The sequence below is a fragment of the Phalacrocorax aristotelis genome, chromosome 5, assembly GCF_949628215.1.
Source record: "Phalacrocorax aristotelis chromosome 5, bGulAri2.1, whole genome shotgun sequence".
Classification (NCBI taxonomy): domain Eukaryota; kingdom Metazoa; phylum Chordata; class Aves; order Suliformes; family Phalacrocoracidae; genus Phalacrocorax; species Phalacrocorax aristotelis.
Window position 1 is genome coordinate 11,519,443 of NC_134280.1, and position 27,994 is coordinate 11,547,436.

The 27,994-nt window shown below is 36.2% G+C and overlaps 1 protein-coding gene across 8 annotated transcripts in view; it reads left to right on the forward strand.

Annotated features, from left to right (window-relative positions):
* The window catches only part of ZNF148 (zinc finger protein 148), a 41,018-nt gene extending 13,164 nt beyond the window's left edge, over positions 1–27,854 (forward strand). For 4 of the 8 annotated variants that reach the window (XM_075092983.1, XM_075092988.1, XM_075092985.1 and 1 more), the window contains 6 exons: positions 7,753–8,098; positions 9,287–9,412; positions 12,451–12,574; positions 13,238–13,321; positions 19,188–19,306; positions 19,666–27,854. In XM_075092983.1, the coding sequence (XP_074949084.1) occupies positions 7,753–8,098; positions 9,287–9,412; positions 12,451–12,574; positions 13,238–13,321; positions 19,188–19,306; positions 19,666–21,258 (2,392 nt within the window). In that variant the 3' untranslated portion in view covers positions 21,259–27,854. Of the gene's footprint in view, positions 1–5,385; positions 5,562–7,752; positions 8,099–9,286; positions 9,413–9,965; positions 10,064–12,450; positions 12,575–13,237; positions 13,322–19,187; positions 19,307–19,665 lie in introns of those variants that run through there. The other 4 variants (XM_075092987.1, XM_075092989.1, XM_075092984.1 and 1 more) reach the window with 3 other exon arrangements.
* The last annotated feature ends 140 nt before the right edge of the window (positions 27,855–27,994 follow it).

Sequence of the window (27,994 nt, forward strand, 5' to 3'; positions counted from 1 at the left end):
GCTCTTCTGGGGTTAGCTGTACAGTGGTAGAAAATCCCATATAAATCCCCAAAATAACTATTTTCTGGTTGTTTATAATATAGTGCTGCAAAATCCATGGACTTTTTTTTCCAGAAAAAAAGTGATATTGCCTATGATTTTTTAAAAAATATTTAACGTATGTTGCTACACTGACATCCCTGTGGATCTTGATATGTAACCATGGCTTTGTTAATGTAGTATCAAAAGCTTTCCGGTACACACGTTTGATATTAGATTATGGTTATTCAAGTGATGATCTAATTCTGATTTTAGGATAAGCAAGGTGGCAAAGATTTTCACACATGGATAATTTTGTGCATGATAAGTAGATTTTCTGTGATTAATCCTGTTTATTGTAATAGGACTATTCACAGCTCAGTATGAGTGTAAATCTTTGTGCGATCAGGCCTGGTACTGGCATGTGTTCAGCAACATGAAGCATTTAGAAATAACTGTGCAACAAGTCTTAAGAGCATTTGTATCATATGTTACATTTTAGAATGTGTTAATTTTATGATCTGTGAACCTTTCACAATGATTTATGTTTGATTACTTTCTTTTTGCAAGTCAACACATTTTAATTCATTCTTATAAACACTTGTGTTAATTTCAAAATCTTTCTAGCTATATCTTATTTTGCTCAGTGGGCAGAAAGATAATTTCATTTCAAGTTATTTATTTAGAACCATTAAGTAGGGTATTACTTTTTATTTTCCAGGCTTCTACAGTACATTAAAAATTGAACTTCTGATATTGTGAAAGCTAGCTGTGTTTCCTTTTGTATTGGACTCTGTCCATATTTTAATAGTGCAAATAAATATCTTTTCTGATGTGAAAATACTCAACACGTTTCATGTCCTGACAGGGTTTTTAAGTGGACATTAGGAACCTCTCAAGTTCTAATTTTTTCTTTCGTTTGGACAGGCTTGCATTGTTGGCAGTTTTATTCATGGTAATGCTTAAACATAACATGAATTATGCACTTGTTTTAAATATGCTACTAGGCCATGTTGCTATCTCTTTCTTCATTAGCATTAGGAACTGCAGAATTATTTGAGACTTCTCTACTTCTTCTGAGGAAGAAAGCTCTGAGAACGTAGATACACATTTTACCCCGATCTATATTTGGCATAGCTTTTAGGTATGTCAGCATGGCAGCTGTAACTCCTACGTTTGTGTGTGTACGTTGCATTTGCAGAGCAGTTTCACAATATGCTTTAATCTAATCTAACCACTGACTGTTGCTGAAAGAACCGGTCCTTTTCCCTCCTCCCTTCTTCTTCACTTGTCCATCTCCCGTACACCCCATCTGCATGGTCCCATTGATCCGAAGGAAAGCTAATGGCTTTTCTGGTGGGTACGCTTTTGTCCGACACCCTTCCTAGTTGCACAGCGCTGTGCTTAACCTGGTGAAGGCAACAAGAAGGTCTAACTGCGGGAGAGGTGCAAGGCCCTACCCCTTTGGGTGGGTGCCCCACGTATCAGATTGTTTCTTGCAGCTGTATCATTGAGAGTTGGGTTGACATTTTCTAAATGAGAAAACACACCAAATATCTCATTGGAATGGCCTTTTGGTGTCTTGTTTCCCTATCTGAATTTCATAATGGATTTATTTTAATCTTCACTTTCTGATAGAAGAATGTGAACCTCTCTTGGCTCAGCAGCAGTCTAGTGGGGTCTCAGTTCTAGTTGCTATTTATAGGAGTTTGTCTGCTTAGGTTTTGTAAGAAGTGCCAGTAAAACTGCGCTGATTATGGTTGGCTTTTTTGCATTTAGCTTAAACTTTTCCAAAGTGAATTAGAATGAATCGGGATGGGAACACCCCCTACCCCCCCACCTCCAAATTCTGTACTAGAATAAGAATGGTTACGGAGTTTTGTAGATTTATATATGTTATATTTATTTAAGTTTAGAGTTTAGCACAAATCACTGTAATATGGCCATAAAGGTGAGCCATAAGAAGGAATAATATGGTTAGGGGTTCCCATAGATTGCCTTTAAGTTTCTTCTACATACATTTTGCGCTAGTAGCCTTTATGCAGTTTGTTGTTCGGTCCCAGCATGCACTCATTCTTCTAAAGGCTGTTGTGGGAGCAAGGATGTGGTAGGAATGTACTTGGTTACATCTTCTGTAGCTCCAGGAATTTGTTCATTAGGAAGTTTGCCTTGTCATACCTGAAATGAAAACACACTTCCCAAAATGTGGAACTAAACTAATGTCATCAGGCTACTTCCAGTGTAAAGTTACCCTGAAACCATTTAATACCTTGAACTGAGCTGGTCTCAGCTTTTGTGAGGGGAATCTTGGTGGTAGATGTTTTCATCAGAACAGTATTGAGTTGCTGAAGGCATATTAGAATTGCTCTTGTGCATCCTGGCTTTTGTGTTTGGGTTGCTGAATCTTAGAAATATGGTCAAAGGGAGTTTATGGCTATATATGGAAGTAATATTTGTATCTCAAGTCTATTACAGAATCCTGCAGAAAGAGCTACGGTTTTACCCAGGAAAATAATTTAATTTTAACAAACTATTTTCCTGTCTTCCTCGACCTTCTTCATTCTATTTTGCCTTGGAAAAAACAGGAAGAAGTTAACATAGGAAAGAAGTGGAGTGGGATATGGATATAGAAAGCAGCAAATCCTGCTTTTTAATGCTTAAAAAAAGGTAGAAGTCTTAAAACAACAAAGACTTTTGCAGGAAATTGTTTACAAATGGAAAAAGTCCATCTTAGTTTAAAAAACAGAGCAAAACATTAAATTAGTTCTGTTCTACAAAGAAAAATTAAAATGCAGATGATTTTCATGTTTTGTCTATCTGTTATTAATCCTTGAGCATATTTTCTTTTTTCATGTCTCGTAAATAATCTTTTAAATCCTAGCTACAAAAGCTCAACCCTGTACTGCATGTATGAATTTCATTTTTAAAGTGAACCCAGTTAGTATCTCTGGGTGCTTTCGCTCATTAGTAAATAATGCTTTACTACGTGCATAAGACGAGAATGGCGAACACAGGGTAACTCTTACCCACCATCAATCGAAGTGGAGAAAGAGCTGGACCATGTGTTGTACTCTGGTGGCTAACAAGTTTGCCACTTTCCTTCAGAGTCTCTGTTCAGCTTTACTGCATAGCAGCCACCATCCCAGCAGACTTTAAAAAAATCCATTAATGTTTTCTTTTGATTGTATTTTAATTTTTGATTCTGAGTTGGAAAGGTTGTCACACTTTTCATTTAGTATGTTTTTGTTTAAATGGCTGTTTCTTTAATTAGGAATATTGTCTTTACCACTTCGTTCTCCAACTTACTGCACCAGTGATCTTTGGAAAAACTGATGTCAGGGTTACTGAAATGAATAGTTCAGAAGTACTGCCGTAGGGGTTGGCGTAGCAGCAGTTTTTGAAACGAAGCAACATGGGTCACTGGCTGTGGATGTTCTGCAAGCAGCTGTGGAGCCCTGTGTGAAAGAAGAAGGTGCTGCATTTGTCTGGGAGACCTTTTCTGTGCAGTCCCTCCCCTTCCCCTTTCTCCTCCCCGAAAATGTGTGCACACCCAGGAAGCTCTGCATGTAGGTGTCTCTTGTGAAATGCTTTGCCTTAGAATAAAGGTTCGGAGAACCTCTACCAAGCAAAATGGGTACTTTAAAGATTTTTGTTGACAGCTTTTTTTTTTTCCTCTTGGTGTATAGGGAAGCTATATATTCAAAGAAAAATTATATGATTATTTGATGAAGCTTAATAAAAGTTCTGAAATTCCATGGAAAACATCTCTGCAATAAGGATAACAATGTTTCATGCCAAGAAATGTGCTTGGGTGTGCTAACATGTAGTTTGTAGTATTGTAGCTTCCCTCAAGATAATCTCAAAATAAGTTGATCTTTATTTCACAGATGCATTTTGCACTTAAAATATTTATTTAATCTTTGCAGGCTTGGTAAAGTGAGCTTGTTTGAATGCTTTTAACTTACATTTTCTTTATCATACTCTCATTCTTCCAAGAACACTTCTCCTCATCTTCAATTTAAATGATAAGTTTCCTTTTATGTGAGCCAAAAGGTGTCAGTTGACAAATTACACATGTTTTACTGAATTGATTACAATTGGGATACTTCTTGTTTGGATTAATAGCTTGTTTTTGTTTACGGTTCTTAGTTTTAAAAAAGTACCTGTGGTCATATAACTTACGTTGTGTTTCATTGCTTAGAATATGCAGCCTAACACTATGAGTTCTTATTATTTTTCTGTGAAAAGCCAGATGTTTGAAAGCCTGATTTAATAAGCAGTACACTCACTGTACCAGCTTCTGATATGACTCAAGATCATGACTGGAAAACAAGCTTTCAGTTGCATGATTCTACCAAGCCTACTAGTCAGAGTGAGAAAAAAAAAAAGTTTCCATATACTTGGCAATTGAGAGAACTAACAAGACCAGTAAATACCAGAAGATACACTGCTAGCCTCTCTTCTGGGCAGCTGCTGTATATTGCCAGCTGTCCGAAGAGTCTGGATGTCATGAGTCTTCCCGCCTCTGTTGGTGAGAGTGGCAGGCTCTTCTGCACTCTTTAAGACTCAGTCTCTCTATTTGCATTTGCCTGCCTGCCTACCTTCCTGCCAGGAAATAGCTTTAAATCCAGGATTTCTGCAATTCATACCTAACTTCAGAGTGATGTGGCAGTATCCTCCACATGGAAAAACCGTCTGTGCTGGTTTTGTCAGTGGCTGGAGCAGACAGATTAGGGCCACCGCGTTCTCACACTTGATGCTGTTTGTTCTCCCTTGAATGTGTTTCAGCATCTTGAGTGCTTGTATTCTAGTACCTGTCCACGTCATTCCTCTAAAGAATCTGCAGTGACCTTATGCTGTCACGTTTCTGTAGTGTGGAACAAAAGCATAGTGAATGATGATCTGTGTAGGATGCACCCTGAGTATGGATTAACTTGGGATAAAGGCTGAAATAAATAAATGCATCTCCTTGTTTTCCTTAGAGTCTGTCTTTCATGCTATGCATTTAAAATGCCCCACGTAAGAAACCAATGTCCACCTTATATCTTTTGTGCCATCTTTTATCAAATAATGGCTCCATGGGAGAGAGATTCTTAAAATCTTCAGTTTCTTCTCACATTTCTTACTTGGCACAGGATAATCCATGCTGATAAGTTGATAAATTCTTCCTCATTTCCTTCTTTTAGGAGCACTAAGGTTTGTTGTTGCAAGATCTCTCTGGGAGATCTGCGTGGTGGAAAAAATACAGACTTAGTGCTGTGCCAGATTTGCTTTTTGTTTGTTTGTTTTTGTTATTGCTGAGAAACTATCAGTATAGTTTCCCAGTTACCTCCAAAAAATACTTCATGGATTCTATAATGTCTGCAGGTGGCTGTGTGGCATACCAGATGTACATCTTCTCTTGAAGACATGTGAAATCTCATTCTCCTAGTATAAAGTGGATTAACCTGGGAGTAAACTTGTCACCTAGCACTACCTGAGCTCCCTTAAGGCATTAAAGAATTGTTGTCCGTATTTGAAGACAGATGCTGTGAAAATCAAGAGTAAGATTTCAAACTTCTTCATGTTAGAATTGCAGAAGGATAAAAAAGGACAAATTGCAAGCATAAAATGTTCCGAACAGAAAGTTTCTCCATGTTCTCCTCCTGCCACAGGCTTTTTTTGGTCCTTTTTACATGGGAAAGAAGAATTATTAAAATTTTTGATGACATTGTCATATATAAACAGATTTAGCTGGATGACTCGGTCCTCCTGACTTCCAGCAGAGGAAGGCTTACTAAGAAAAAAAAAAAAATCTATTTGACTGAAAAGCTTCTTTCTTTGGCATGCCTCTTAAATATTTGAAGCTCAGAGAAGTCAGACCATCCTGTCTGTCAGCCTTTCTATGATATATTCAGAAATTTAGAACCTCTCACGACAGAGAATAGGGACAAATGTTCTTTCACTTTCTAGTTATACAACATGAGTTGCTGCCAGAAGGTGTTAGTGGTGTTTTTTTTTTATGTGTTGGTGTGTGTGGTGGGTTGGTTTTCTTCCTTGTTTGTTTGTTTTGTTAAGAAATTGAGTGACTTTTACTTTCAGAAGGTTAAGAACTAATAGTAGTATTTGAAACAAAGTATATTGTAGCAAAATTTTGAGGTCTTTTTCAGCTGTTTCTGCTAGTGGCTTGCATTCCTGGATCGCACCTGAAGAAAGACCACTGTTTAAATTTTGTAAACTCAGTGTAGTTTGGTATAAACAAAGCTTCAGAAATGTTTAAGGTACATTGAGACTTCTCAAGATTTTCCTGGTGAAGAAAATTATTTGGAAAGTGGTCAAATGGATCAAACTGAAAATTGGAATTTAAACATTTCATGTACATTTGTTTGATCCAGTCTTTTTTCTCGTTGGCAGGCTGTTAAACTGGCAGGGGGTTATACTGGTGCAGTTCTGCAGGGTGATGGCCCTGCCAGTTCTAGGCAGAGAGACTTGATTACTTTGCTTATGAGCTGTCATCCAGAGCTGCAGGGAAGGAAGCAAGGCCTCTCTTTTAAAACTGAAATGGAGATGGAGCCTTTCACCATGCTGCACTCTTAAGGGGACGGAATTTAAAGCTGATGACGAGCAATATACCAACATCACAGTTACATCGTAATTCTGAATGTATCAAAACCAAAGGCGCTGATGCTATCGTAATATTCCCCAAGTTACCTGTCCTGTGCTTCGGCTAGACCTGCTCGGTGTTGTCCAACTCTGCTGTGCCTCTGCTCCCATCCCTGTGTCTGCTGTAGCCTTTGTATAGCCTTTGCCCTCCAGCTGTGGGGAGGCAGAGGGATGGAGGAAGGATGTCTGTCTGAAGGAGTAGACCGTAGCACTATGAATAGGTAGAAGTTATGGGCCTGGGGAATAGGGTGAAGGAGGGTGACTGCTGTGACTGGACATGCAGTACACCAAGGAGAAGAATCATCTTAGGACTGCCTTGCATGTATAAATAGAATAAGTAGATGCTGCCACTTCCAGCTTCACAAAAGCCTGCTACCCTATGTTAAAAAAAAATTAATAATGCTATGACACTTGTTGGAATATTATGATTTTATTATCTGTCTGTATATCAAGTTAGTGTAATGATATTGCTGTTCATGACTGGAATTCTGATTTCCTGACTAATGCTCCTGCTTAGTGGGTGTGAAAGTGAATGCCTTTTTTATAAACAGATTTGACCTATCTATAGTCTTTCTTTGACACATACCTTTAGCCAGAAAGTTGCCTTTTCTCTCACTTGTGGATATTAAGATGTTCCAGAAGCTACAGTATGCCCTGGGGTAGCAGTAGTGAAAGGGCACTTAAAGGGCAAGGAAGTAGGGACAATGGGACCGATATGAAAGAGGCATTTATAAAAGACAGTCAAAATGGAAAAAGGGAACAGAGTAAAAAGGGCACACAGGGAAAAAACCATTTTCTAAGGAATGAGAAGGAAGAATTAGCTATCATTTAATTACCAGAATTTTGCCAGTAATCAGAAGGCACTTTGATTTGAAACTTCTTATTTGAAAGTGTTTGTGTACACATGCATGTGTGTGAAAGGAGAATCTTTTCATGTTAAACCAAGATATCCAAGTTTTTGCTTTAACTTGATATCAGTTTTGGGAATGCATGTGTGTATGTTGAGTACTGACTGAGTTCTTATATTTTTAAGTAAAAAGTTTAAGCAAGAGCACCAATTGTAGATGTTTACTATTAAAACTTTCTTTGTAGGTTATTGCACTTAAGAATGAACATTGAAGACAAGCTGGGAGGATTATTTCTTAAATGTGGTGGCATAGACCAAATGCAGTCATCCAGGGCTATGGTAGGGATGGGTGCAGTATCTGACCAGTCTGGAGTATCGGGAGAACGGCAAGAGGCAGTGCTTCAAGATCGGACTATGGCGCACCAAGAAATTCTTGCAACAGATGAAGTGTTACAGGAAAGTGAACTTCGACAGCAAGAGATGATTTCACATGATGAACTCATGGTCCATGAGGAGACGGTAAAAAATGATGATGACATGGATACGCAAGATAGACTTCCTCAAGGGCTGCAGTATGCTGTTAATGTCCCTGTAAGCAATTTCTTTGTGAAATATTGGAGAAATTACTAGGAAGCTTGATCTGGTAGTCTAATCCTACTCTGGCAAGAAACTATTAATTGCTTGTTTGGATTTTTATTATAAAAATATTTATGAATGGATGCTATTTATGAAAATGTCATTTGCCTCTGGCTGTGGATAAATTTTGCCAATTAAGTATAATATTTAAGTATCTGTTTTATAAATATTTTATAAGCAGGCTGTTACCATAGAATTAATGCTTTAAAATGTGCTCTTTTAAATATATTTAATGTTCAAGGGTAACTACAAACCAGAATAAATAGCTTTATTAAAAGGTGCATACTGTTTATAGTACTATTTAGTTTCTTTTGCTATAGGAAGCATCTTGTATGTTTTCAAACTATGTGGACGCTTAGCAATTGCATTCACACTGCAGGTTGGACTGTGACACTTCATACATGACCATAAATATGCCCCCCCTCGATATCTTGTAGAAGGTGTACCTCAGCTTTCCCGGAGACAATATAGATGACTTCCTTTTTGAAAACAGAGCATCTGTCTGTAATGCAGCACATCATCACTGTTACCCTTCAAACATAAGTTTACCAGGACTTTAAAAGTAGATAGCCTTACATACGAAGAATAATCTTTAGAAAGGTAGCACTGTTAAAACACTACTCTGTTAGCTGTAGATCAGGTGATTCAGGCGCTAGAAAAATGTAAGAGTATCATGCTCTTTATTAAAGTTTATATTAGATTATTTTTTTGGAAAACATTAGCACTGTTCTTGTTTTCTTAAAAAATACTTCTGTCTTAAATATATAATAAACTATTCCGTTAAATCTTACATTGACAACACACGGACTAAAGTAAAATAGGTATGAAAAACTGAATGGTTTTACAGATGGAAGTGATTTTAATATAAGAACTGATCTCAAAATCACCACAGGTCAGAAGGAAAAAAGACTTTGGGAGATGAATGAAAGGATACATCAAAATGTCACTGTAGAAATTAACTATGCCCTTTTTATTTAAGATACTTATTATTCCTTTCACTTAAATTTCTGAAAGAATGAAGCCACAAGATAATTCCCTTAGAAAAAGGTTGTCTGTTTCAGCAGTTTGTCATCTTCTAAAATTGAAAAATTGCTTTTCTGTAGTGAGAACCTTACCTGAAACTGGCACTTGGTATCTTAACAGATCAGTGTAAAGCAAGAAATTACCTTTACTGATGCATCTGAACAACAGAAACGAGACAAAAAACAAATACGAGAGCCAGTAGATTTGCAGAAAAAGAAGAAAAGAAAACAGCGTTCACCAGCAAAAGTAAGACATTGATTTGGCAAAACCAAGATTAAAAGAACCTGAAGATTTGGTTGACTATGACTAATTTCATTAGCATTTGAAGTAGTTAGGCTGGAAATTGTTTGTTTGCTCAGTAAAGATGCAGTTCTGAAGTTCACCAGAGACCCAAAACAAAACCTGATATAACAGTGTTTTTCTTTCAACTCCTTTTAGCAACATGAACCCTTGACATATTTTAACATCTGTCTCTCCGGGCAGTTCTCTCTCCAAATATTTTTTTTAAATTATGAGTCAGTAGTTTTGTAGACAATTTATAAATCATTACTCTGTATCTAACAGTTGTGCTTTTCTGTGAACCTGATAATTTTATATGCTTCATGCATAGTAGTGAGAAGTTTTTAAAAAGAACTCTAAAATGGTAGTTTTGAAAATTCTAAAAAGTTTACTAATATATAAAAAAATTTACTAGTAGGGAATATTCCTGTGGTCATAATCATCTTCATATATGTATTTATTTATATCAAAAGATTCTTACCATAGCTGCTCGTTTGTTACTTCAAAATTTGTTTTGTAGATCCATTCATGAAGAGTATGTATCCCTGTATGTCTGAAAACAATTTTCTTCTATTGAGACGCACTTCAGATAAAACCAGAGTCATTTCAGCTCATGAGGTAGCAGTGTTATATCTTCTAGTAATTCCCAAATCCGCATTAATCTTCAGACTTAAAATAGAACATATACAGGCTGCTCTGATAGGCAAAAATCAGTTATATATGATCACACAGCAGCGTTAAAATCAGTCTACTCTGAAATCAACCCAGACTGTGTATACATTGAAGGAAAACTCACCCTAACACCAAGAAAAACTCCAAAACCTCCTTTTTGTTGGCCTGCGAGTGGGACCCCTCAGTCTTCTTCAAAGTGCTGTCAAATTAGGTTGCACCTGTAGTATTCTTGGAAAGTTGAGAAATTGTTTCAGATTGGGTGTGGAAGCAAGTTCCAAATCCTGTGCATCAAGATACTTCTCCCTTTGATAGAAAAAGGAGACCTAGGTTGAGTACCTCCACAGATCACTTCCCTGGAAACATGGCAAGGTAGGAGAGGCATGTGTCCCTCTTTCTACAGACATGTACTTGCATGCTTCCTTTTTATCTCCCAATCTGTCAGAGTTAGTCTTGTGAGATGACAAAAGACTGAAAAATGATCAGGAGAATCGTTAAACAGGTTCTTTTTCAGTCTCTCTTCCCCTTTTTTCAAGCTTGTCAGAGTAGGAAGGCAGAAAGGAGCTGAAGGACTGACATAGGTGAGAGCCTGCTGCAGTTTAAGTTTGTATTCCCATGGTAATGGGGTTGATTTTCCATTCAAACAGCAGCTGGGACTTTTACAAATGGAAGTCAATTAACATACGGAAACATTTTAAATTTTATATTAATGTAGTCATTAGATCAATAAAAAGCCAATAGCTTTTATGAATCCTGCCTACTTTTCCCTCTCCCATGCACACAAACACGCACACACGCATACGCGCACGCGCACACACGCATACGCACATGCACACGCGCACAAGCTTTTCTGTTGCTTTTATTAGGGAAACTGCACTGACAGAGTTAACCTTCTGCATTTAAGAGGTGGTACAATGAATGGATGCAATAGAAGGGCCCAGGTTTAGGGTAACCGTGAAATTAAGTGTATTTTCTGCACAATTATTTTAAAATTTCAATATACTATATGAAAAACATTTCATAACATGTATTTAAATTTATTTTAAATAACCAGTCAGTGTTTCATTAGCTGTATGTTGTTACAGAAACAGAGTTTTTATAATTGTCTGTATCTGTGACCTACTGGAGCTGTAACATACCAACCGTACAAACGTATGAATGTGCTTGTCCTTCAGAGTGAATGCACAAGAATTTGTTAGCTTGAGACTTTCACTCTTGCTGAGTTCTGATGCAACAGAATTAAAAATTGTTTAAGTAGAACCTACAGTATTTGCTACTATTGCATAGATACTATTTCAGTTATTGACTCTCTCATCACTGTCATTATCATAAAACCTGAAACATCATAGCTAATTAAATTGCAGATGTGTTTCCCCAGCAGACTTTTATTTTTTGTTAATAACAAGGGACTAAACTGTTTTACTTAAGTTACTTAAGCTCTTCTTTATAGTTCTGTTTCCAGATAAGTAAGACTTTCGGAAATGTAATTTGTTTACTGGTTTTCTTATTCTCTTGCCAGAGATAGTAAAGAGTTTGGGGGTTGGGTTTTTGGTTTTGGGGTTTTTTTTTTTTAAACATTAGAGAGAACCTGTGATAAGCTTTATTTAATAAGGTAGATATGGTGCAAATTTCTTCAGTTGAGTTTTTATATGAAAATAGCGGCTTTGATAGCAAAGCAATTGAGTGTGGCAAGTTGAATTTGTCAAAGAGATGCTCTAATGTATATTGAGTGAGCAATATTTTATTGAGTGAAAAATTTGAAAGGGGAGAAGGATAATACTATTTTCTTGGCTGTTTGGCTTTGGAGTTTTGGTTTTTCAAATACAGTTTGTCTCCGAGACTATTGGTATCATGTAGATATAGATAATTTGTATGACTATCCTGGATAAGTTTTAATGCCTTTTAGCAAACATTAACAATCATGATTTGAAAAAAGAATATAACTTTTCACTTTTGCTTTAAAATATGATTATCCATGGTTCAGTGCCCAGATGTGGTTTGGTTACTTTGCATCCTTTCCAACAGACGGACAAAGTAAACAGTAGCATGTAAAGTGAGTCAGCTGTGAATAGGGGAGCTCTAAGCTGATTTTCCATGAGCTGCTTTTGTCTCCGTCCTGTTGAAATACCTCTTAATACACGAGACACAAGTTGGATCGCACTGCAATTGGAAATGTATACTAAAAGCCTAGCACATAGCTTTGTAGAAATTAGCATTGTTTTACCTGAAATATTTAAATTTTCTGCATCGAAAAAATTAATGTTTTTTTTTTTTTGTAGTTAATAAGACATCTTTAGAGGGTAGTGTGAGAACAAATTTTACTCTTTTTAAAATAGATCCTTACAATAAATGAGGATGGATCACTTGGTCTGAAAACCCACAAATCTCATGTTTGTGAGCATTGCAATGCTGCCTTTAGAACCAACTACCATTTACAGAGACATGTCTTCATTCATACAGGTACTGCTTGACTTCAAATTTGTCTTTTCTACTATATAAAGAGTCGTTTACTTATGTTAAAAATGTTTTCAGCTCTATGCGAATTTCAGTTTTAAGAGTGTAGCTAACTTGGCATCTAAGCTTAGAGATTCCATGCACCAAAGTGTCAAAAGTATACCAGGAAAAAAAAAATCAACATATGCTTAATAAACTGAAGACCTAGCTGTTTACAAGGTTTCTTTTCTTTCTTTATCAGAAAGTAATGGGTTGACTTGTAGCCTAAGTGCCAAAATTGACCCCTTTGTAAAATGTGCTCCGGCTGCTTATTTGCCCGATGAGGTATCTCTCTGGTTCGGAGAAGTGAAAAAGGTACTTCCTATTATAATAGCTTGCCAGTGTCCTGAATGCAGTCTTATGCCAGCATCGTGATCAGTCTTGTTCATGAGGAAACTACAGCTATTTCAGATCACTTTTCTGTACTAGTCTTAATGTGACTCTTAGGATCATGGAAAGAATTCTGCAGTTCATATACTTAGTAAGGCTAATGTTTTTGGTATTAGAGTATTTTTGGAATTCGCTCAGATGCTGGTTTTTTAATAGACATTTTAATATTCCTCAAAAGTAGTTATCAGAAACAACAGTGCGTAGTTATTAACTTATGGATGTGGAATTATATTGTTCAAGGTGAAAAACCATTTCAGTGCAGTCAGTGCGACATGCGTTTCATACAGAAGTACCTGCTACAGAGGCATGAGAAGATTCATACTGGTGAGTATAGTGCCTTGAGTATCTTTACTGGCGTGCTTAAAAACTGTTTCCCCACTCAGGCAAGGTTTCTGGAGAAAAGTATGCAGCCTAGAACCCTGTTGTAGTTTGTTTTAACTTAACAGATGTTATAAAAATAAATTAGATTTGTGCTTTCAACTTGCTCCACTTTTCTTTGGCTGTAACGTGAGTATAAACTCTAGTAAGCAAATCTGAAACTAGTCTTTTATAAATAAACACAGAGTAGCAAATCCTGAAGTTTGTGCATTCATAAAAGTCAAGGTTTGTTAATCAGTTCTATCTTTTGTTGTATCAAGTTAAGTCAAGCAATGGGGACTTCCAAATTACACTTTGGTAGAGCTATTTATTTATTTTTTATTTATTTATTTTGGAATTTGATGGAAAAGTGCCAGGACTAAAATGGCCAAAATGCCTAACCCCAAAGGTATGAGTATCAGTTTTACTTTTAACTTTATTCTTTTTTTAAAAGGTTTAATTCAGAACCATTCTAAAAAATAAAAGCCTTAGTTTAAAAATATGCAATGTAGGTCAAATAAGGCCCGACGTTTTAAGCCAAAGAGAGTTAAAGGTTATATATGTTTATTTTTGTCTCTTCTTGCACCGCACAAAACCACATTCTTTAACAGGTTTGGCTTCATTGGGTTTTTGGCATTTTGGTGCATGGCCTTTCAATCCCTCTTTAAATATTTTGCAATATGGTCCTTTTGGACTAGATGCCAATTTTTCAGCCTCTTTTTCAGAAAAGCAGAGCTGGTGAATGTGCACAGTGTTTCTTGGCTGTAGCATTTAAATGGATATGAAAGCTACTAACACGCAGCGCAATGTGTGCATGTGTAAGAGTTGAGGGAGAAAAAACTCTGCAAAATGAATTTTCAGAGCAGTGTACAGGGAGTTACATGCACAAATGCCCTGTTGTTTATGGGATTTTTGTATCCTGGGTTGCCATGAGTCCAGACTAAGTAGGTTTCCTTCAGCCAGTCAGCCACAGAAGAGTCCTCCATTCTTCTGTCCAGTGTCTTTGTTCTGCTCCTAGTCTTTCCTCTGGCTCTGAATTGGTGAACCATGCTGCCTTGGCTTTGTGTAGATATTATTCTTGAAAAGAATGCTCATTCACTCTCTTCCATCTATCTGCCCCACCCCCCGCCCCCCCAGCAAAAATTTAAGTGTAGTCTTCACATTTTTCAGATGATTTTTTTTTTTTTTAAATGAGGATTATTCCCTGTATGTGGCTTTGAAAATGAGAGTCTGGACAATATAGTTAATTAACACTTGACTGCAAATATTTTATAAATGGATGTAATTATCTTTTTAAATTCCACTTATACTCTAATGAGAATTCTATGTTGATTGTCAGTTTTGGAGGGGGGGTGTGGTGGTGGTGGGTTGCAGGGTTCTTTTCCAGCTCTTACATATACTAGTCTTTATTTAGCAGATAATAAGCTGCCATTTAACAAATTAACCATACTGTTATCTGACTTTTTAGATAACTATGTTTTCCTCCTTTCCTCAGCATCCTGAGGTATAGTTTGGTTGTTTCTCAGGAAATTGAAGATGGTGATGGTGCTTATATTGTTGAATTATGGGTGTTTTCCTAGGTGACAACTAGTAGCTGGATAGGAGAAAACATGTAAGACCCAGCTTCCAGGAAGGGAAGAAGCTTTTTGGAGTCCATTTAGTTAGCAAGTATTTGACTGCTGCTTAATTTTTGACTTGGCCTAGTTATAGTATAGCTAATTGTCATTCTACATACCTGTCTGTGCTTTCACTTCTATATGACAATATTCACCTCTGGGCCTTAGCTGTTCGTGTACTGTTACTCTGTTGTTCAGGACTGCATCATTGAACCATCCAGAAAAGCTGAATTTTCAGCTTATTTCTCTCACCAGAAGGTGAGCAGTGGGTCTCTGTTTCACTTTGATGGAAGTAAAGGAAAGCTGTCATGGTATTATTCATACCTGTTTAAGAGATATTCCTTATAAATCCAATTTTTTGTTCTTTTTGTTTTGCATTTTAATCTCTCTGAATGACCACTTCTAGCACCAGCTTTTGTACAGTGTTCAAAACACTGATGAAGAACAGGATGTTACTCTTTTAAAGATGTTTATTGAATTTTGCTGTTTATTTTAAGACAATTGAAGACAGTGGTAACACATAGAAGCCCCATTTTATACCTGTTGCAAGCCCTGAAATCACAGGTGCTCCAGCTAGTTCCAGTGTGATTTGAATTTGGTTCTCTGAACCACTCCTTCAAATGAAATGATATAAGGAGATAGGAAGCAATCAATGAACAGCCTTATTCTATGTAAATAATTAAATAGTTGCATCTAAAAGCAGACATTGCATTAATACAAAATCCACTTACTATAAATAGTTGTATGGAGAGGAGGGCAGCAGTGCTAGAACCCTGCTGCTAAACTCATCACTAATGGCACAGAAAATCACTATTTCAGCTGTAAGAGAGGGGAGAGTCATTGGTACACAAATATTTTCATATTTTGAGTTTACTAGGTTCACAAATATGCTAATTTTTTCAACGTCTGCTTTCTTTTTGATTAGAGATGTTTCTATACACCTTACCCACTCATGTATTCATGTGTCCCAATTCTGTAACCCACCCTACTTTCCATTTTAAACACAAAAAATGAGATTACATTTTAAAAAAAATAAAGGGACATTGGGGCTAACAATTCAAGCGCCTTATTCAGTCATGCTGCTTTTTTATTGCCTTCTTTCGTATTTTATAATTTGTATTTTCTCTGTTGCCTGGGGGTTTATAATTGTTACAGCCTTCATACACATAGTATTTGTACTACACTTTATAAATAGTTCTATTGCTCAGTTTTAATAGATTTCCAACGTAGAGAAAAAAACATAGGCTGTTTTCGTAAATAATGCATATAATTATTTTATTGTATTGTATTTTTAGATTTTAACTTTTTTTTCTACATCTGATTCTTTCCCACTCACCAAGACATTTCAGAAAAATATGCCCTGGATTCTCCCCACATTAGCAAAAGGTTATTATTAATTATCTCCTCCATTTGTGATAGATCCTGTTTGAAAAGTGAAACAAAATTTCAGAAGGCATCTGAATTTCAGGCTTCTGCTAGGAAGAAATTATTATAGGAAGCATATCTTCATATTAATTTATAATCTTTTTCTAATATTATCTTCCTTATGAAGATTAAAGAAGAATTAAGTATGGTATCAATTTCACAAAGTGTTTCTGAATCTTACTTCCAGAGTGTTCTGGAATTCTACTGAAAAACACTATTTTCTGTGTTGTACTGAATAACTCAAGGGCAGTGTCCCCAAACTTTTCATCTTGTTGAGGCATGGCCAGCAGTGCCTTTGTACTGCAACCACTGGTAGGGGTAGTACTCTACAACGAAAAACCTCAGAATCCCTGTCTGGCCCTCTTTAAGCCTTGAAAAGGGAATAGATAGCCGGGAGAGTCTGCTGCCAGTAAACTGTCAGCTCAACTAGACAAATGTTAAGGAACTTTGTGACCATTCACTTACAGGAATTGGTATGAGGCTGAAGGTAAGTGTATCAATGAAACGTTCTGCATTCAAGCCTTCCTGGGATAGTGGGATAGCTCCTGAGAGGGCTCTTCAGAGCTAGACAAGGACTGAGATTTCTTGCTTCTCTGACTTGGTTTGGCTTCTGTAAGGCTCAGGATAGTTTTCATCCCAAACAGTTGCTCCTTTCTCTAAAAAAGTTCAAGATGTGAAAGCAAGCTTCCAGGTGATGTAAGGAGAGTTGTTCAAAGGGGTGACCTAAAAGAAACACAGAGTAGTGGAGCGAAGGGAAAGAAAACAGTAACAAGGATTGGGTAGTTGTCTTTAGGAATGGAAGGGTTCCCGTGTATTAAACTAGAACAAAGGGACCTAAAGCTCTTGCCCTATCCTTTTTAAAAGCAAAGACAGGGATTGCAGTTTGATTCAGAAAGACTCGAGAGACTTGGTGCACGTAAAACACCGTTGTAGTTGGGGTGCCTAACGAATAGACAGAACATGAAGAAGGAAACTGGAGTTTGAAAATTAAGAAATAGGTCAGAGAGGAGGATTTTCTTATAGAGAGTACTAGAGAGGATTATATGATAGGCATTATCATTTATAAAGGGTGCCGAAAAAAAGCAAAATTTTATGGTGATTATTAATAAGCAAGAAATAGTAACAGTTAGTCTCTGACTAAATGTGAAAGAAGAGTTAGGATGCTGAGATTGTGAGTCTGTAGAAAAAGAACTGATGGGAGCTGAGACATCTTAGAGAGGAGATAATTTAGTTTAGGAGAGAATAAATTGGAATAATTTCATCCAAGAAAGGGATTGGCTGAGAAGCCACATGGAGAGGTAAGAATTAATAATTGGAAATAGGGCATAGGCTTACAAAGAGAGAGATTTAGAAACTGCTTGGGATTAAGAAGGTTGAAACTCTGGGCATTAATGGTGTGCCTAGGAGCAAATGTGTGGGTGATACAGATATTTTCCATTCTAGTTTCTATAAATACTGGCATCTTATTTTAAGGTACCGTATTTCCATTTGTAGAATGATGTGGCTAAATATCTCCATTCTAAATGGAAAATATGCACTCTAATAACATTTTAATTAATAAAATGTATTAACATTTTAATAAGTAGTAGTAGTAATTTAGTAAAATTATTTAAATAATTTTTAAGAAGAAAACTACCTCAGAAAATTAGAAATAGCCTGCATATTTCTGGAAACAAAAGATAGATGGTTTATTTCCCAAAAACCAGCGCAGTATAGTATCCAGAACAAAGAGAATGTTGACAGATGCTGCCAAGAGAATCCCTGATCTCTATGTCAATTCAAAAGATTTCATAGTAAATATTAAGGGGAAATATTACTGTTTTTCAGGGTGAGTTCTATTAAATGATAGTGAACTTTTGTAAAAGCAAACTTAACTTTTCAATGCGCTTGGAATTTTTAGGTTTTGTCAGAGAAACCTAGAAAAAAAAATATTAGAGGGAAGATCTAAGGCAAAAGTTAAAAAAAAAAAAAAAAAAGAGTTACTGCATGTTCTGAGAGGATCATTGCAGGGCTTCCTTGTGAGGAAAAATAAAGGGAGAACTGAAGATGAATTCAGGCCAATGAATATTATCCGAACAAATATTTCATGAAAGCACAAAACAAAACAAACAAACAAAATAGCCAAACAGTAAAACCTCTGAGTTTTCCAGGGTTGGTTCAGGTGTAGAAGTTTCTTGTTTTCAGCTTAATTTAAAAAATATTTGTAAATTAATTTATTTTTAAAACCTAAAATAAAATAAATAAATTTGGGTTCCAACCAAAATCTTAGGATTTTTTTCAGAGCAGTTATTTCAATTCTAGATACAGATAAGGGAAACAAATATGGAAAATAGAGTACCCTACAAAATTTTTAAATTAAAAGCTTGGAAATGCATAATTCTTTTCTAGAAGGATGGGTTTGAGTTAAATGAGTTGGTGAGAGAAATGAGGTATTTTTATACAATCTTCTGCCCTAAAAAAAAAATTACGTAGCAGCAGTTTAGGAAGGCTATCTTTGTAGTTCTTCATTTGTTAGGTTTAAGACAGATATCTGCACCTACATTAGAAAGAGGGGGAGAGAATCTAGTTTTAAAGGTTCTTAGTGTAAAAGCTTACAATAATTTTGAAGCTTCAGCTACTGAGTCCTGGGAAGATAGTGATGTGAGCAAGCCTGATGTTATTTTTCAATAGCAACGGACTAAGTCCTCTTTATTACTTCTAGTAGAGAATGTAGTATTTCACCTGGTAATTGTATGGAAGATGATTGATTTTTTTTTTTTTTAGATTAATATTGGTACGTGTTTTTTTATCAGGTGAGAAGCCATTTCGTTGCGATGAATGTGGTATGAGGTTTATTCAGAAGTATCACATGGAAAGGCACAAAAGAACTCACAGTGGAGAGAAGCCTTACCAGTGTGAATATTGTTTGCAGGTAAGATGACTTAGTGAAATCTTTTGCAATTAAAAACCAAAACACTAGTCAATTCCCAAGTAGTACAGACAGGACTTTCTCCAGGTGTTGTAGTCACGTGCATATGTATAAATATGTAAAGAGTGTTTTTTCTGTTAAGGTGGGTGGTCTTGGTACACACGTGGAGCAGTGTCATGACTGTCTGCACGTGATTTTATTGTTTATGTACTGTTGTTTGAACCTTCATCAGAAGTTGGTAAAGTGGATGAATTGTCAAGTAAATTTGTTAGAATGAAAGGTTTCTTTTCTTTCTGCTAATATATTCATTTTTCAATATAATAATAATAATAGTAAAAAAATTAATAAAAAAACTTTTGCAGTATTTCTCCAGGACTGATCGTGTTCTGAAACACAAACGTATGTGCCATGAGAACCGCGACAAGAAACCGAACAGAAGTGCCACCAAAGTTGGCTTTTTGCCATCGGAGGAAGATTCTGGTTTCTCTACGCCTATGAAAGACAGCTCCTTGCCAAAGAAGAAGAGGCAGAAAACAGAGAAAACAAAATCTGGGGATAAGGAAAGTGTGGATAAATCAGAACAGAAGAAGGACAAAAATGACTATCTGCCTTTGTACTCTTCTAGTACTAAAGTAAAAGATGAATATATGGTAGCGGAATATGCTGTTGAGATGCCACATTCTTCAGTCAGTGGGACGCACTTAGAAGAAGCAAATTCTGGAGAAATACACCCACCCAAGCTCGTTCTCAAAAAAGTTAACAGCAAGAGGAGTCTGAAACAGCCACTTGAGCAAAGTCAAACCATTTCACCTTTATCCACATACGAAGACAACAAGGTTTCAAAGTATGCCTTTGATCTTGTGGATAAGCAAAGTTTACTGGACTCTGAAGGTAATGCTGACATTGATCAAGTCGACACATTACAGGAAGGGCCCAGTAAACCCGTACACAGCAGCACTAATTATGATGATGCAATGCAGTTTTTAAAGAAAAAGAGGTATCTACAAGCAGCTAGTAATAACAGTAGAGAATATGCCTTGAATGTAAGTACCATAGCATCTCAACCTTCAGTAACACAGGCAGCTGTGGCCAGCGTCATTGACGAAACTGCTACAGCCTCAATATTAGACACACAGGCACTGAATGTTGAAATTAAAGGTAACCACGACAAAAATGTCATACCAGATGAGGTACTGCAGACTCTGTTAGATCATTATTCACACAAGGCTAATGGACAGCATGAGATATCTTTCAGTGTGGCTGACACTGAGGTGACTTCCAGTATATCAATCAATTCTTCTGAAGTATCTGAGGTCACCCAATCTGAGACGGTTGGAACAAGCTCTCAAGCTTCCTCATCAGATAAAGCTAGTATGTTACAAGAATATTCTAAGTTTTTACAGCAAGCTTTGGACAGAACTAGCCAAAATGATGCCTATTTGAACAACCCGAGCCTTAATTTTGTGACTGATAACCAGACTTTAACAACCCAGCCAGCATTTCCTTCCATGGAGAAGGTCTACACATCTATACCCGTTAATAGCTTTCGGTCGGGAATGAACTCTCCATTAAGAACAACTCCAGACAAGTCTCATTTTGGACTAATGGTTGGCGATTCGCAGCACCCTTTTCCCTTTTCAGGTGACGAGGCAAATCATTCTTCTTCCTCCTCTACACAGGACTTCTTAGATCAAGTAACTTCTCAGAAGAAAGCAGAGGCACAGCCTGTTCATCAAGCATATCAAATTAGCTCCTTTGAGCAGCCCTATAGAGCTCAGTACCATGGGGCAAGAGCTGGAATATCATCTCAGTTTAGCACTGCCAATGGACAGGTGAACCTTCGGGGACCAGGGACAAGTGCTGATTTCCCAGAATTTCCCTTGGTGAATGTAAATGATAGCAGAGCTGGGATGACTTCTTCACCCGATGCCACAACAGGCCAGACTTTTGGCTAAGAAATCTTTGTAAATAATACTGGCACTTTAGAACACATTTGTCAAAAGGGGGTTGCTCTGTATAAGATGGAGTTCTGTACAGCTTTTAAAAGCGCTATGTTAAAACAAAAGTAAGCTGATATTAGCAAGACCAATAACTGCTTCTTTCTTTCTTTTTTTTTTTTTTTGGTTAGTCATCAGTCATTGAACTGCCTGATGTTGGTGCCCCTATCAAAGGCAGTTTATTATTCACTTGTTTGAATCCAGAAACTATTTTACCTTCTATGAAATTTAAAATAAACAAAATCCCCAGGTAAGACTTTCCCCCAGATTGTTTTCTTACTGGTTTCCTTGTATGCTTTGGGACGACAGTTTGTCTGATACTATTCATATTGTCATTTCTAAGCTTCTCAGCATAGTCATTGCTCTTCAACAGGGAATCAACATGTACTAAACACCCAGAATAAACAATAAGTTTCAAAGTCAAGCAAATATGGCTTTAAAAGATGGCATTTTCTAGAAAAATAATCTTTCTTCCATCTTTCTCAAAAATTATTTTAGACCGTGTGCCCTTTATTCTGCTTTGCATTACCTTGAGTTGTGTTTGGAGGAAAAAATGAATTCTGATAGACTAACTCTACTATTTAAAAGTTTAATTAATTTAAAATACTTTAAACACTTTTTTAAGCAAAATGCCTAACTGCTAAAGCCTTTACTTCATTCCTGAAGTAATGTGTATTTCTTTGTACAGCTGAATCTAGATGTAGCTTTTTAATGACTTTTTCATACGCAGATATCAAGATTTTGAAGTTTTAGTTAAAATACTCTGTAGATGACATTCCCAATTGCATAATGCTTACACAAACGGTGTATTCCGAGATTCAAAAGCTTAATTGTACTTTACCCTACGTACTCATAATGATTAACATAGAGCACTTAGTCAACTTGAATAGTTTTTGATTTCTCAAAAAATAAAACCATTTTTAGGTTTGATACAATTGCATCATTTTCATCTCCTTCAGCTCCAATTTTTCTTTTCAATGTTCATTGAGATTGGGAATTCTTAGCTTCTGTAAAAACTTTTAATTCTCTGTCTAGAATTTTGACAACTCAGATCCTTAAACTTACTGAAGTATACCCGAAAGCTGGAGAAGTGGGCATTCAAATTCCCTATCTTTTTAGTGTTTTCCTTAGTGAAAGTCATTACAATTTTACCAACCAAAACTGCTCTTTTTCCAGCATAGGTGAGTGATCAGAGGTTTTCGTTGCATTTCACAGTATAAATAAACTACAAAGTTTATCCCTGTACCATGAATATGTTTTTTTTGACTAGTACTTTGTCTTGAAGTATGCAGTATGGTACGATAAGTAGTTCTGTGTGCATTTTTAAGGTGGTAAGATTTGAGTAGCATAACTATTGTGTAGTTTAAGTTAACAAGTTACAGATTTTTGAACTGTATGTTCATTCTATTGCACCTTCCCCAAAGGGACACTGTCTGGTAGTTTAAGGCAGTTTAAGCCTAATGTAGGCTGATTAACCAGGGGAAAGCACACACACATACACACACCCACGTGTATATATGTAGCTGTATATGTATATTTTTGGGTGGTTTGGTTTGTTGGGGTTTTTTTGGGGTTTTGTTTTGTTTGTTTGTTTTTTAATAGGATTACATACATCCTTTTACAGCACTATTGCTAGCTGGTATCTCTCAGATGAAGCCATCAGCTAGGAAAAAAGACTGCTTCTCAAGGGGCTAAAATATATCCTGTCTTTTAAGATGGAACTTGAGCAGGACATACAACGGTTCCCACCTCTTCCCAAAGCAGTAGCAATATTTTTCTTAATTTTCATGACTAAGAAACTGATCCCACTCTCTTTTTTTCCCTTAAGGTATCGCTGTTACAGCACTAACTTCACTTGGTACAGTTGAGGGAGAAAGTGCATTTGTTATCTGTAGGTTGCTGCTTCTATTGACAAGAAGTACAATTTACGTAAACTTCTTACGTAGTACTTTTGTATAAGGAAGCAGGTTCTCTTTAGACTCATTGACCCTGTGTAAAATATAGGAAGGTGTTTCACTGTGCTATGACTTACCAGTAATTTTGTCTGAATATTTGGCCCTGAATTAAGAAGAATGAGCATCATGGGAGAATAGTAAATTCCTTATGGATTATTAATGATATATGTAAACACATTTCTTTGAAAGAATGGTTTTAAACTGATTCATGTCTCTCTGTTTTTCTTCCTTGACGGTCAGCTTGGTTTTTTTGACTTTCCGTTCTAGTTTGCACAGACATAATACTTATGGCCCCTATATCCCAGGAAGGCACCTCTTGTATCGTATGGTTTGTTTCCAGTGCTTCATTTCCATGATATCCTAGCTTGTGTGGCCTGAGTAATACTGTGTGGGCATCTTTGTTCTAATGTCCTGTTGTTGCAAGTAGGTGGCCATTAATAGTACCATTTGTTAAATACAACAAGCAGCAAAAGCCAAAATGAAATGAAAGGGCTTGATTATTACTGCACTTCTCCAGCCCCTTAGGGAGGTAAGAGGAATAGAGCCTGCTTCTCTCAAAGGAGATTGACTCAGCTTTATTTTAAAAAGTTATTGCGTTGATACTCTGCTGTGTGAAAGTGACTGAGGAGAAGAAGGGAGTAGCTCTCGCTCCATGCCATCTTCACACTTAGGAATCACTGCTCCAGGTGTGTGAGCGAGCGAGCTAGCTATTGTACAGAGTGAAGGAACTTGTTCTCCCCCAGAGCAAAGTGGGAATCAGATGAGAACTGTTATTCCTTGTGTCGCAGTTCATTCCCTAGCCTGCTGCTGAGCCATTACAGCTATACTCTGTGCCTTAGGACAGGTTGTGCAGGCCCCGTCTAGCCCACGGGGACTATCTCATAGGGTTTTTCCACAAGTACAAGTGGTAGTGTGAGTAGTTGATCTGCTGATGCTTAAAGCTTTCTGTACTGGAGGAGTTAACCAAATATACTGCTATCATTACCTGAGTACATGCCCTTTTATTCTGGAATAAGTGTGTACATAGTTCTGGGAGGTTTAACTATGTAAAAAGCTCTTGCTTGTTTAATAATTGCATTATTTAAAAACATTTTCTACTGCTCATGTCTTGCTGCTTTTAATCTGCTACAGATGCACGTCTTTTGATCTGGTCAGTGTTCATTTTTGTTAGTTTTCCGTGTATGTCTGGAAAAAAGTGACTTTGGTTTTCTGTTCTGTTCTTGTACTGATACTGTTCAGTCAGTCAGCGTAAGGCTGGGGTAAGCATTTATATGCCACAGAGCTAACAACAGATGTTCTTGCTTAAAGGTCATGCAAGCACTGAATATATGTGTGTGTGTATGTGTGTGTAAGGTGGAATTCTTGGGGGATATCATAGTGATAGAGCAATGATGATTTTTAAAAAAAGGAAACTGATGACATTTATTATCAAACTCTAGATATACACACACAATACCTGTGTGTGTGTATATATATATATACACACTTACCTATTAATAGGCCATATTTTGGTCCTAAATTACTTGACAGTGTCCCTTTTAGCATGGATCCTTGGATATGTTTTACCATTAATATAACAGACAATGAAGGAACCAGCTTGTAATGGTATACTAATAATAGGCATTTACATTTTCTTCATTTGCTTTGAGAATGAATTAATCATGAATTACAAGGTTTGGGGAGGAGGATTAACCATATGTATCACTGTATGTTGGTTTACAAATAACAACATAATTTAAATTGGATGATAAAAGAACCATGTTTATGATCTTGTGTGTCCTAGTGTTGTCTTTAGGAAAATTGTGTTTCAAGAAGAAAATAGGACAAGAAAGTATTAGTGTGAAATAACACTTGTACTATTTTTATATTGTAGTTGTCAATTTTTTGGATGACGGGAGCTTTTCATTGTTAATTGAGAAGTACAGTAAAATCTTGCTAATTCGCTGACGGCTAATCAGAGCATCCAATAGGTTTATACATCCCTGATGGTCTCTTCCCCACCTCTCTGCAATGGTCTAAAACGTACTGTAGCGAGGTCTCACCTTAGTAATGCTGTACTACTTCACCCAAGTATACTAGAGAATCCCTATTAGTATACTGGGAGGTAGAAGGAGTATTGAAAACTAAATTACAGTTGTCAAAATAAATGAACAAAGTACATTTTGTGATGTGACATCCTTGCTTTTATTGCCTGCTTCTTCGCTATTTTCAAAATTGTCATTTGTAAAGGGTTTCTAAGGCATTGCTGCGAATTATTGGGGTTCTACTGTAACTTGGAGTTTATTCTAAAGTATTCATGTTCTCCTGTGAAAACTTTCCACCTGGACAGATAACGTTATATTCATGCTTGTTCAGAATATTTTTATAGTATTTGTATCATATGTAGTAACTATTTGAAATGAACCAGAATATTTGGGTGAATCCACTCTGAATTTTGCAGCATTGGATTACTTTATATATGTATATTTGCTAACTAAATTTTCTTGGCTTTGAGAGCTTTGATTTTTATTCTTCTTTGTTTGCTTGTTTTAATATAATTACAAATCACAGGGAAAATCCTAATACTCCTGGGAATCCGTTTGGAAATGTTAACAGGCAGAAATACACTCATGCAGTCGGTACCAGTACACATGTGAACTTTCAAATTACATGGTTGGTACTGAAGCAAATGAATAACGTTACAGTTTCCTAGTGTTAAATGTTTTACTAAAATGAAGCCTTGTAACTTTGAAAGTTCATTCAGCTTACGATAATGCATGTTTATGTTAGGCATGTAATGCATTTAGCTAAAGCTCACTTTGCAAAGGACAAGTACTAAGAAAGTATTACCGCTAATGACAAGACATGTCGTTAAGTTAAAATTTAAACTTTTGTTCAGTTTTAATTTGCTTTGTGTCAGGGAAATACATTTATAGTCGCTTTTGCTCTACTCGGCGTATAAAACCTTATGTTTCCTTTTTAAAATTACATCTTTTGGTAGGAAACACAAACTGAGGCAAGCAAACATTTCTAAGAGTTGTTTCTTGCTTTCCTTAATCCAATGGATGGAAAGGTAATATTGTGTAAACAACATTATTTTATTTTTTTATGCAATATCATGCTGTAAATATGATTTATGAAATAAGGATGTACCTATGATTGAATCTTTGATTCTGCACAGCTAGAGTTTATATATAAATATAAATGTGTCTTGACAATCAAGGACTATGTCAGTCTTCCTTTATGACGTTTCTTATTGTTATGCATTCCATTTGTTTGACTTGAGTATTTGTATTGTCTGTAAAGTATGTAATGTTTTTATAGCTTGTTTAAAAAACAAACAAAAAAGCCTGTAAATACATACGGACTGATCACAGTACCGCTCTGTTAGAAGGCATATGATGATGTACTGTTTGTAAGCAATAATACATGACAGTGCTAACTTTACAAGTAGCACAAGGATAAGTTCCAAAAATACCTTTGGGAGTTAATAGCCTTGTTTGAGTTAATGAATATTCTTAATCATTTTTTTATAAATAAATTCAAATGTCCTCCTGCTGGAGCATATAACATTGTTTACACAGCACAATTTCAGTCACAGAGGGGACAGTCTTTAGATCTATGGCTTCATCCGTACACAGTTTGAGTAAGAAGTGAATGGCTTGGCTGCACTTCTGCAAGATGAGGAAGACTGCAAAAGTTGAATAGCTGTGTCTCTAAAGGATGAGAGATACTGTTCTGCTTCTGTGCTGATTCCTGACAATTCCTCTACTTAAATTTGGAGTCTTTTAAGTCCTGATACTGAACTGGTGAGACTTGGGCCTCCAGTACAAAGGAGTAGTTCTCTTCTTATCTCATATGCAGATAAACAGTGAGCTTACAAGTCACCTCTTCGTTTGAGTTGCGCATTTTTCAAATTAGGAGCTATGAGATGGGTTTATTCCAATAAATAAACTAAATGTCAAACTTATAGTTTGAATTGAATAGGTATTAGACTGTACAGAGCAGCATAACTATTTGAACAGTCATCACTGCTTTAGAACCCCCACCCCAATTTATAAATGTATATGACCTACATTTTATAGAAAAAAATGTTTTTAAATGCTAGTCATTTATATAATATGTGCTTTGAAGGATTTGCTAGTCCACTTCTGTCACTTTTAGTACACTGGTATCTTTTATATGTAATGTATGCTTTTTATTATTATTATAATATTATTATTATTATTATTGTAGTAAAGCATTTCAGTAGGAGGAATTTTGCAACAGTATGAGGGGTTGAAATTTTCATTGTCAGAAATGAATTATACTGGACTTTGTCTGTGTAGTCTTGTCTTTCTTTTAATGCTGTCTGGAAGGGAACTTGGTATTCAATAAAGCAAGTGACCTCCTTTTACTCTGAAGGCATACTATGTAGTGCTGAATTGGATGTGGAAATATGATGGATTTGAAGACAGAGAAATTAGTACAAAATCTAGTGTACAGAAGAAATTGTGTTACGAAAAACCTGATGATATATATATTGGAACACTGTTACAGTGCATTTTCTGATATAGGGTTATTTTCCTGAAGTCCATATGCCTTCTTTGTATTTCAATTAATTAAAAAAATCTAGATAAATTTAGGATAATAGGTTTATTTCAATAATTATACAGTATTTCTTTATCCTACGACATCTATTCCGTCCCTTTAATATCAGACAAAAGACCGAGACCTGAATTTCATCAGTAAAAGTATGTATATAGGTGAGAGGTGGTTTT